At 37.8% G+C, this 12,513-nt stretch overlaps 1 protein-coding gene across 1 annotated transcript in view; it reads left to right on the top strand.

Moving 5' to 3' along the window:
* The first annotated feature begins 1,054 nt into the window (after window positions 1-1,054).
* Window positions 1,055-12,513, top strand: part of LOC104082341 (ephrin type-A receptor 6-like) — a 17,099-nt gene continuing 5,640 nt past the window's right edge. The window contains exons 1-2 of the mRNA XM_009585442.1: window positions 1,055-1,117; window positions 2,824-3,500. Coding sequence (XP_009583737.1) covers window positions 1,055-1,117; window positions 2,824-3,500 — 740 coding nt within the window. The remainder of the gene's footprint in view (window positions 1,118-2,823; window positions 3,501-12,513) is intronic.

Here is a 12,513-nt window from a genome sequence, read left to right as displayed (position 1 = left end):
TTTTGCTTTAAGCTAGTTTACTCCAGTTCTGAAAACTGCTCTGTATTTTAAAAACTACATTGTCATCTCACCTACTACTCTTTTATTCTGCGTTTGGTGTGGTGAGTTTTTCATGTGGTTGGTTTTTTGTTTTGGGGGGGGGTTTTTTGCTTTTTTGTGGGTTGTGGTTGGTGGTGGGTTGGTTTTGGTTTGGTTTTTTTTTTTTTTTTTTTTTTGAGACCTCTCTGCTGGAGCATATAGCACATCCTCCTTTTAATGTGGTTTGATACACAAATAAATAAAGAAAACCTTTTGCACTTCTGTTTGGGTTTTTTTTTCCAAATCTACATTGTGGTTATATTTGTGTATAATGCAAATTTGTTTAATAATGCTTAAACTTAGAGTACGTGTTTTATATGTGAAGAAAAAGGTGGCTCTTGTAATAGATACAGTAGGCAAAATGGGGATCAGTGGCTGAGAGACTTATCTCTGTTGTTTTTAAAGAACCTCTTCTGGTGAGATTTTAAGGCTTGGAGCTGTGGATTTTAATTTCATTTAAAATTAAAAAAGAATTTTAATTATTTTCTTTAATCCTTCATGGCTGTGGAATTTTGAATCAATTCAAGCTGTGTGGATTCATGCTTGGCAAAAGGGAAGAGGCCTGGCCCACCAGAGCATGAAAGTCCCCTTTTCCTTCCCCGAAGCCAAGATCTACTTGGGATATTATATTGCTTGCTACAGGGTAGACTTTAATCGTAGTCCAAAACAATTTTGGGGACAACGGCACAAGAAGCCCTGTGCTAACTATAGTCCTTCATCATACAATTTTGACCAAATCTGAATTTGTTCTGGTCTTGCTATGAATGCTTAAGTAGCTGCTTTGCCCTTTCTAAATGCGTACAAGTCATAGAGGCCAAAAGCCCCTGGCCATATAAGAATTTCTTAAGAGTCAGCAGATTGTTTGCCATTGTTCTGCCATTGTCTGGCTGTCATGAAGTATGTTTTCTGATTCTTAGGGCGGGACCTTCAGATGAGGTTATCATTCTTGCTGTGATAGGAAGAATCCCCAAAAGTGATGGCCGATGAAGGCCTTCACTTACCCGATTTTTCTGCAGAGCTCCCAGGTTTTCTTAATCCGGTAGGCCACGGGGCCAACCATACCTTCTTTGTAATACTGAACTAAGTAGGCACTATGAATATTCAGCTGCTCAAGTAGTCAACATGCATCTTTAGGAGCGTAACTTTAATTTTAAAAATATTGATACTGTGTGTATTAAAGCAGAAAGATGTGCGGGGTTGATGTATCATGAGGCTAAGAGAACTTGAATTTATGTTTGAACAATGGCGTATAAGGTCCGTATCTTGGTTTTGTACTGAGAATTGCATATTGTGCATAATTTGAACCTGTGCTTTGGCATGTTGTATGTGTACACCTGTATGTAACTAATAAAATTTTAAAATGCCATACATAACCACAGTAACTGCAAAATTTGAGGAAGTTGGTAAGAGTGCAAATACTCCATAAACTTTTAAACTTCTGCGTTCTCAATTTTAAGCTTATGCATCTTTTGCAGACAAATAATTTTAACTAAATATGTGTTCATAATAAACCTATTCCAAGTATGCTAAACCACAAACATGAATAATGTATATTTTGATGTTTCATAGCATTAAAACAATGTAGTCTGGCATTTTGAGTGATATTTATGAACAGGTTTTTGGCTTATTTGATATGTCAATGCCATAAGACAACAGTACATCTAAAAGCCATGGTAAAACTTCTGGTGGTACACAATATTTTTGGATACAGAACTGTAAGTTGTTCGATGTTTTGATAAGAAAACATCTATATCTAATGCTATATTGATAGTAGGAGTGTTTAGTGGAAAGTTGACTCGATTATATTGAAGCTATTTAGGGGATGTTGGTAATCTTTTAGAGTAGCAGATTATATAATAAGTTAGGCATTTGATAAGCCTTTTATACATAGCACATGGATAATTTTTCTAAGATTAATGTTTTTTGAGAGCCTCTATGCTGGAATTTCCACCAGAATTTGAGAACATTTTAGTGAAGCTTGATGTAACCTAAATCGTTGGGGGGGTGGGGGGAGAAGGGGAGAGGAAAAAAAATTCCTCCTTCACCTCCAAACTGTAAGAAAGAGAATTTATAAAGACAACAACAATGGCATGATGCCTGTGACAGATTTTTTTTTTTTTTTTTTTTAGTGGAAATAAGTGTAATACAGACCCTATGAGGCCAGAAACGTAACATCTCTATATACAGTTAAATGTTTCTAGGGCAATTGTGTAAACCAGGACAACCTACACCAGACACCTCAGACCCACCAAACCAGAGTGGCTGCATCCTAACTGCCGACTGCTGCAGGTGCCTGGCCAGTGCCATGTGCCTGAGCTGTGGGAATTGCTTGGAGGACTGCCAGAGAGCCAGCCCACTGGCATACCAAACCGGACTGTTGTAGCAGGTTTTTTTGACATAGATGATTGAATGACATGCCCGGGAATGTTCTCAGACTTATTAAATTTGCTAATATAAACATGGCCAGTATTTCCCTCTTCTACTGAGCCACATTGATTTTTAAATGTTTTCATTAATAGAAATTTATCATAGAGTTTCTGAAATAAAACTTGTTATACCATTCTGTAGTTGGTATCTGCTTTTAACTACTGGCTTTCCACTAAACTCTAAGTAAATAATTATTCTTAGTTAAGCCATAGGTCTATATACATGGGGCGCGTGTGTGTGTATACATGGGCTCTGTGTATATGCATACGCATAATACCTATTTTTCTTAGTTTTCAAACAATTTTATTTTCTTTTCAGTGGGATGCCATAACTGAAATGGATGAACACAATCGTCCAATTCATACTTACCAGGTATGTAATGTGATGGAACCAAACCAAAACAACTGGCTTCGAACAAACTGGATCTCCCGTGATGCTGCACAGAAAATTTATGTGGAAATGAAGTTTACACTGCGGGACTGCAACAGTATTCCATGGGTACTGGGAACCTGCAAGGAAACTTTCAATCTCTACTACATGGAGTCAGATGAGTCTCATGGAGTAAAATTCAAGCCAAACCAGTACACCAAAATTGATACTATTGCAGCTGATGAGAGCTTTACCCAGATGGACTTGGGTGACCGCATTCTTAAACTCAACACAGAAGTTCGTGAGGTTGGGCCAATAAACAAGAAAGGATTTTATCTTGCTTTTCAGGACATTGGAGCATGCATTGCTTTGGTCTCAGTCCGTGTTTATTACAAAAAGTGCCCTTTCACGGTCCGTAATTTGGCTATGTTTCCTGATACTATTCCAAGGGTTGATTCTTCCTCTTTGGTGGAAGTACGGGGCTCCTGTGTGAAGAGCGCTGAGGAACGTGATACTCCAAAATTGTATTGCGGAGCAGATGGGGATTGGCTTGTGCCTCTTGGACGATGCATCTGCAGTGTAGGATATGAAGAAGTGGATGGCTCCTGCCATGGTAAGAAAACATTGTTTGTTTGTGTTTTGTTTTGGGTTTTTTTGTTGTGGTTTTTTGTTTTGTTTTGTTTTGTGGTTTGTTTTTTTTCTTTTTTTTTTTAAGTCTTATGATGTTATATGCACAGCACATAGCTTGTTGTATGTTGGAAATATTGCATCACACTTTCAAGGAATGCCTCTTGTCCAGAAATAAGCAAGGTTATTTGGAGTCATGATATTGTGGATTTCTAAGAAAACATTTAGTTACTAAAGATGATCTTCATTTTGTCTAACTGTAGGTGCCCACAATGTACATTTGTATAGATCCGCTAGTGACCTTAACTCCTTCTGTAGTTACTGGAGATAAGTGCATGGTTTGGAGCAGGATTCCTCTACCATGTTTTAGATACCTATCACAGGATGAGATGAGCAGTGACTGAAAAAACATCTCTTTTCTCCTCCATATGCCTAAAAAGGGAATCTAGGCAATTAACTCACTCAGAGCTTTCCTGTGAGCGCATACAGAGGAGATGAATTCACCTGAAGAGATAACATCATTTTCCATGCTTCTGTAAAACAACAGGTTTTAAATGCCTCCATAAATAACATGCATGTTAACGTAGTAGAAAATCAGTAGGTATCAAGTTCAATTAGAGACGTTTAGGCCCTATTCAGAGTTAATGCAAAAGGTCAAAATCAAAAGTGCTCAAAATGGTTTCATCACAATGTATAAGTAACACTATATATCTAGTACTATTTTTTCACAGAGACTAATGCAGTAAGACTGATTGTGAAGCAGGTGTCAGTACACCAGTTAGTTGCTGAATGTTGTTTGCCACCTTCTTGTATCTTAAGAATTGTCTGTCTGAGGATAGCTCTGCTTGGTGATTTCTCTTCAAGAATTTTGCAGAGACCGTTCTCTGTGCTGGTATGTATAGGACAACATACCGCTGCACCTTGTCACTATGACAGCGAATTAAGGATGTTTCAAATCAAGGTTTCAACTTGGAGACAACTACAAAGGGAAATGTATTTTCTTCCCTTATCAGCCCCTCACTTTCATAGGCAGGACAGTGAACACATGCAGGAGCAAAAAGCATGTCTTCTGCACAATCCAAGTGTTGTTGTGGTTCATTAACCCTCTCTCTGCCACTCTTGAAAGAGTGGTTGCATTTGTCAAACTTTGTGATAACTGGCTTTCATGCAAAAATGGAAAAATTCAGATTACTTAAACTTTTGTGCTGTTTAGAATACATTTGCTAAAACTTTTGTAAATGCTGTGGTATACTTGAGTGAAGTCCAGGACTCTGAGCTTTTGTGGATTCAATTTGAGACTACTATCCATGGAGAATGTGCATGTTGAGATTTATTTTCCACCAGCCAGGACTGCTGAATAGGTGACACTTACTTAACCATAAAAGGCATGCATCTTTTCATACTACACAGTTTCTTAGTAGTTAGTTCTTTTGTAAGCTTCAGAAACAGTTACTGAAGGATACGTGTACTTTATATGTTCTCTTCTACTGTGTGTAATAGTTTCACAATGATTTGAGAATAAGGTACTGTTTCTGTGGTAATGATTGTAAAGTAGCCACTGAGATACCAGTCTGCTTTGGTTCAACATTTGCTTTGCAGCAAAAAGGAAGATAAAGAGTCCATATCCATAAATAACACAAGTGACATTTCTGTTGCCCAAATATTTTGCTCAAGAGCTCCTCAGATTCAATGGTATTAGGCAAGCTGACAGCAACCTTGGATAATATAGAGCATTAAAAGCACACTATGCATTGTAATCAGAAAATGGAATTCACTTTGTTGTCTGATCTTGCTGGCATTAATTATCAAAATATACTCATTGCAAAGATACAATTTTACCATTACTGGAAGCAAGTATAATTTTCTACATAAGGTCAAAAGGTTTCTCTCTTAATGGGATAAGGATTTTCTTCAAGACATTAATGCGCAATGAATTTCTGTCCATTATGTGAGTGAGTCATACTCTAGAACTGTACATGAGCAATATAACCAGCAACCAAAGCCCATAAAAAAAGTCAGGAAACTTTTCTGCTGTGTGTTGACTCCACTCGTTTATTCAATTAGCAGTCCAGTCTGCTGCTGGAGAGGTACCTCCTAGTGAAATGGAATACCCAAAGCCAAGAGTGTTTGCATATTCTTATCTGTTTGCCCCAAGAGTAACAAATTACTATTTTACAAAATTATAATCTAATAGAGCTTCCAAATGTGTTTTGAAAAAATTTTCATAGGTGTCTGGTGTTGTCCATTTAGTCATCTTCAGCGTATTTTAATATTAGTACTACTTTTTCTGACAGTTTTTCAAAGTCTGTCTGTCTTGCTTTCCTTCATGAAAGTCATGCCTAAGGCAAGTCCAAGTGTGTAAGATACTTTCAGAACTAAAGAGCAACCATTTAATTTCATTAACGCCCACTCTCCAGCTCCTGTGCTTAAACCATGAGTTAGAAGGGTTACTGTCAGGGTGGCCACGTTTCCCTTTGTGCCAAAGCTGCTGGTGGAGATGCATGCTCGCGTAGCTGGGAAGGCATTTTTACAACGTGGCTGTTTTGAGCATTGTGAACTGAACTGAGATCACTACCTATGTTGATAGCAATCTTTCAGACAGCCATAATGTCCTATTTTGAGACTTTGCTTCTTGGCTGAGACACAAATCAGAAATTTAGAGTTTAAAAGATTTGTCACTTGTCAATACATCCTGAACTAATTATTTCATACCCATTAAATCATAAAATACCTGAACATTACTAACTTTCTAAGAGAAAATTTGTAAAATTTACATTTAGCGTGTTTTCTTAGAAGTGGGGGGTGGGGGAGGAAGGAGAAGCCACTACATCTTAGTCTGCGAAAGAGACCCGAGATGTATTTATACAATCTTCATGTCTTCTAGGTCCCTCCCTCAAACCCCGACCCAAAGCCCTTTTGTCTCTCCCATTCCACCGCTGAGTCTTGGAAGTATTTGACACCATTCTGTCAGTGCTTCTCATAGACATGCTCTGTAACACACTCCACACTGGTAACTATTTCTTTCTTCTGCATGAAAATAACTTTTAAAATAATAATTCTGTATTTTGAAATCTGTTCTGGCACGTAATTGCATGGTGGGCAATACTTGCTAATACTTGAATATTTTTTCCTACTTGCAAATGGTGTCAAACTTCAAATTATACACCAGCGCATGGCTCAGTGGGGAATAATAAGCCCTTCATGGAAAATATGGCTTATCTGTCACAGAATTTAAAAAGTAAATTTGTGTTTTGATATTTGTGAAGATATACACTCTCTATTCAGGAAGTACTAAATGGCATAAGGAATTATATTCTGCCTTTGTCATTGCTCACAAAGCATTGTTTCACAAAGCAGCACGAATGGGAATAAAAAAGTCTTTGATCATTTTTACCACTGCTGTTAAAATTATAGGGAAGCAAGTAAAGTAGATTTTGGCCGTTGAAAATAACCTAACTGGCAACATTTCATTTATTTCAATATACGTTGGTTTTATAATGTATCTCTCTTTGTGAATCTATCGGTACTCCCTATCCATAGTATTTGCTTTTAAAAGCATCGTTTCAGAGTGAAAGTGTCTGAGAAGAATTTGCAACCGGATTAAAATATCCATACTTACTAAATGTATACCCCTTTATGTCTAGAACAGAGACACATTGATAAAGAATTTTTCATTAATTTGGGGACTGTCTTCCTTTTCTGAAGTCAATGGGGGGAAAAGTCACATTGATTGCAAGAGGTTCACAGTTATTTGTGTGTCATGTACATTTCTTAATAGCATAACCTGAGAAAACACCATCTTCTCTGAATTGATTGTGTAAACAATCTATCGCTCTTTAATTTGAATCTACTTTAAAGGTGTTTTCCCTCAAAATTCTGAAACAGCAGCAGCATTCACATATTCTTCTGTTTCTTTAGGCGTTAATAAACAAGTTACTACCAATAATTTGGCAATGCTAATCATAAATGGCTCTAATATGAAGTGCTTGCTTTGCGAAATCATTGGTACCAGCCCTATTTACAAGTCATAGCATAGAAAGAGGAGACGCTGCACAGGATTCTAATAAACACCAATTAAAAGTAGCAAGTGCAATGTCGTATCTTCTCTGAATGTCAGTCCAAGACAAGAGTTGTGCTAAATTTAACAAATACATAATATATGCAGGCCATATCAGAGCTTTGGTTGGTGTTTTTGTTTTGTTTTTTTTTTTTACACAGAAAGAAACAATCATGACAAGGAACACTATATAAACTTAATTACAACAGTTCAGTTCTTTTCAGATATGATATAGTAACAATCGGGTGACTATTAACTAAAGTCTGATTCTTTAATGATTTACCAAAAATTATCTGAATTACTCAAGATTAGCAATAAATTGCAGAGAAAAAGTCAATTATATATAGCAAATACTAATTATTATAGTCATTTCAGAATTTATTTTAGTCAACCAATCAAACACAATGCAGAAGTGTATTTTTAAAAGTTGATTGTTCTTGAGGAATATTCCCAGGAACGCCCCACCCCTCAAAGGATGTTGCGTTGTATGGTTGAAGAAATTTTTAAAATGTAAAACAATGGGCATTGTTTTTTAAACATAATTTCTGTTATTCATTACTCCAATTTGTGGTAATGTTTCAGTGTTAGGATTTCTATCTTGGCAGCCTATCTTCAGCCATTTCATCTGATTCAATTTGAAAATATTTTCATTTTGCAAATACAAACTAACTCCATCCTCATATATGTGCGTATAGCACATCTTTGTTACTGGGAAATCAAGAAGTTAATGATACAGTCATGCTTTAGTTACCTGTCTGCTGACATGAAAACAGGAAAAGGAAAAAAAAAAAAAATAGGTACGTTGGAAAGGCAAGTTTCCTGATAGTTACAGAGATACAATATTGTGTAAGGTTCCTTTTGGTTTTTCTCCCAAGAGAACCTACTCTTGAGAGAACTCATGAGACCTACTCTTCTTTGCCAGCCCGTAGGCGCTGAAGGAAGATCTGTAAAGGAAAAGCATAGAAAGATTTGGACTACAAAAAAAGGGGCAAAATAAGATTAAATTTTAATTTGGAAGACTGCAAATTATCTTTTTAAGAGAAAATCTTTCCATCACAGAGAGTTCCTCCTGCAGCAGAGCTGGGACAGCTCTCCTGCACTGGAGTAGATCCCTACAACAAAGGCTGCAATTCCCTGCCAACTCTGTTGGATAGCCAGGGATGGGAATTTGTCAGAGAGGCTGAATGAGGGGAGGACGGAGAAGATCCACTGACTGTTCTTTCTCTGTTGTGAAAGGGGACAGTGCAGAAGGTCCTGGGACTTCCTGCAGCTATGTGGCTGCATTAGCTGATACGATCTGTTTCCTAGACTACTGCAGGTGATTTTTTTGCAGATGGAACTTGCTTCAATGCCCTAAAGTACCTTTTTCCTTTCAAAATATAGGGCAGGCAAGTAGGAAGAATGGTAATACAAACTTACAACTTTAAATAAAAAATAAATTCTAATTGAAGCCTCATTTCCCCCTGAAATTGAAGCCTTTCAATTTCCTCCTTTTTATTTCAATTTCTTCCTTTCAACTGAAACCTCAAATGAAACCTCGTAGTGAGCCTCAAAGATAGTCATTGCAGCGTGCACGTGCAGCAACGCTGTGCAGAAAGCCAGTGTCAATTTGTGAAGGAGCAGGAGGGCAGGTGGGTGGGTGCATGCGTAGAGGTAACACCAGAGGTGACATAAAGGTTAGAAAGAGTGGTCAGGCACGGCAATATACTTGTCGATATCAACTCCATGGTTATTCTTCATTATCCTTTGTTTCCTCTGCACCATTACAAGGCATGTTTTGTTTAGAAGGCATCCCTTGATTACATCGCAGAGAGCAGGGAGGATGGGAAGGCTACAAAATTCACTGAATTCTTCCCCCTTCTTGGGTGTCAGAGAGGGCAGCTGTATATCATAATCTTTTCTGCACTGATCTCCTCTGGAGAGAATTTAAATATTTTTGTTGTTTTTTAAATAGTATCTGTGACTTATTGTGCAATTCCAAAAAATTATTAAATAGTTGTGTTATTTTTTAAAGTAAACAGCCATATCATTTATTGGAATTCTTAGCAAATTCCTAAATATGGAAGTGCTCTGGAAGGGATTCACACTTTTTTACTGCGCTTAAGAAATGATGATTTATTTTACATAATTTGTGAGTTTGAAGAGCTTTAGATTTCAGTGTTTTCAATGGATGTACTTAAGACCTTTGTGATTATTAGTGATACGTATCTTCCATTGAAAAACCTACTCTTTAGCCTATGTAAGGCTACACAACATCTGTGAACGCTCACTGCATATTTTAACTTGAATTCTGAATATGGATAAAATGGCATTGAGGATTGACACTTCCCAATTCAGTTTTTAGGTCGAACCACTAAATGGAGGTTTTTAGTGCAATCCAAGAACGTGCATGAAAAAATCAGGAATTGTGGATAATCACAACTCTGTAGGTAACAGCATAGAAAAGCAATTGATAATTACTTTTTCAAAGCTTCTGAATATAATTAATCACAGATAACTGCTAACATACTGCAAAAATTGGACTTGATCTGAACTCAAGAACTGTATGCATTAGAAAAAAGAGCATATATTTACAGTAGATTAAAATTTAAGTGCTTATCTGTTGGGAGGGGGACATTACCAACACTACTGGTAGCACTTCTATGTTCAAAGATACTGTTTTTAATTCCTAAATGTCAGGTCACATGCCAAGCTATTTCATGCTGTATCTCTTTCATTTGCACTGTACTTTTTCCACTTGCACATAAAGAACCCTTTTGTCCTTAAGGCTTGCAATTAGTGTGGATTAAAAATAACATTGTTGCCTAGCTGAAGTAGGAGGAAGAAGATGTGCGGTGGACCATGTGAAATGAATGTGATATTATTTACTATCAGGAAGATGAGTTTTTAGTGAGTTGGACCAGTCTGAAGAGATCTGACTTTGCTGTATTTAATCGCTTTGCTTTTTTTCAGCATTTTTAGGTTAGTTTGATGGCTTTTATATTTCTTTTAAATTATATGTTTGTGCCCGTTCTTATACAGTGGATACCAGGCTAACTCCTGCAAAGCTTTCAAAGGTACACATGTTTTTTGTGTGGTTTTGGTTTTGGTTCTTTTTAATCACAGTATTATCATATCTTCTCAGTGAGGAGGTTTCTTAAGTTTGTTACGGAAATGAATGGGGTTTTTTACTGCAGCAAATTGTTAGGAATTAAGTACCTATGGGCACCTGTTTTCAGTGACTGCCTGGGTTAGCAGCCGGAAAAGTTTCAATGCCATATAAATTCATGTTGTATCTCAGATCCAACCCTTTTTACTTAATCTACAGACATCTGCAGATTTGTTCAGCCAGATAAATTGTAACACAACAAATTTGATAAAACAGCTGGAAAGGGGTGCTGCTTCAGAAGTGAGGATTTAAGAAAACAAGCAAAAAACCCTTTTCATTTGATTTTACGTAGCAAGGAAGCTATACTGATACTAAATGAACACAAGCTCTTTGCATGTTCTTGTCACATCGGACTGACTTCTCTTGCATTAGCAAATAAGGAACCTTACAATAGCCACCATAACCTGGTTCCAGTATATTTAATTGTAAAAATTAAAATTAAAGCTTGTTTTTCTAACTGCATCCGAATAAAGTATGCATATATAGGAAACTTATTTGCAAACTGAATTAGTCCTAGGAAATTACTGGTTTTCACTTTGATTCCAAAACGTGCATTGAAGTACAGTATTTGGCATGAAACCTACTTCAGCAGTGGAACAAGGAAGCCAGCTTAGGTTAAATAGCAAGTTTCAAACTGAAAAACTGTCACTATTTTCTGTTTGTACACATTGACGTGAGGTTTCAGAAGCAAAAGCACGCAGATTACTCAGATATGTCTTGCCTCAGGTTTTGTGTTAGTGTATGCTGTTGGATATTGATCCTACCAGCTATCCTTGATAAACAGTAGACAAAAATTGTCAAAGGCACTGCAATGATTGATTTTGTTGTTGTTGTGTATGACTCAGTAATATAGCTGCATGATTTGACATTAGCAGCGGCCCATAGTAAATTACAATTATTTGTTCTTTCTCTGCTGAAAGAAGTACACTTCAGTGATGTTCATATGCAAAACTTTTAATACTACTGGAAACAAATTATTTTAAGTTTTATAAAATGCACATATAAATACAAATGTATTTCTGTATCTATTCAACTATGTATAGAATGAACACATTTAAAATTGTTGTTTGTTTTATTATTATTTTCTAACTTGCCATGCATATTTCTCGGCTACTTTGTTATCTTTTTTACCCTGTATTGGGTTTGCGTGGCAAGATTTTGGTAGTGGGGGGGCTACATGGGTGGCTTCTGTGAGAAGCTGCTAGAAGCTTCCCCTCTGTCCGACAGAGCCAATGCCGCTGGCCAAGGCTGAGCCCGTCAGTGACGGTGGTAGCACCTCTGTGATAACATAGTTAAGAAGGAGGAAAAGTTACTGTGCAAGAGCAATTGCAGCCAGAGAGAGGAGTGAGAATATGAGAGAGAAACAACTCTGCAGACACCAAGGTCAGTGAAGAAGGAGGGGGAGGAGGTGCTCCAGGCGCCAGAGCAGAGATTCCTGTGAAGACCATGGTGAAGACCATGGTGAGGCGGACTGTCCCCCTGCAGCCCATAGAGGTGCACGGTGGAGCAGATGTCCTTCATGGGCTGCAGGTGGATCCCACGCCAGAGCAGGTGGATGCGCCCAAAGGAGACACTAACCCCATGGGAAGCCTGCGCTGGAGCAGGCTCCTGGCAGGACCTGTGAACCCGTGGAGAGAGGAGCCCAGACTGGAGCAGGTTTGCTGGCAGGACTTGTGACCCTGTGGGGGACCCACACTGGAGAAGTCTGTTCCTGAAGGACTGTGACCCATGGAAGGGACCCATGCTGGAGCAGTTCATGAAGAACTGTAGCCTGTGGGAAGGACTCACGTTGGAGGAGATTGTGGAG

Source organism: Fulmarus glacialis, unplaced genomic scaffold (assembly GCF_000690835.1).
Source record: "Fulmarus glacialis isolate BGI_N327 unplaced genomic scaffold, ASM69083v1 scaffold6399, whole genome shotgun sequence".
NCBI lineage: Eukaryota > Metazoa > Chordata > Aves > Procellariiformes > Procellariidae > Fulmarus > Fulmarus glacialis.
Note: the sequence above shows the minus strand (reverse complement) of the source record. Positions and strands in the feature narration are given on the sequence as shown.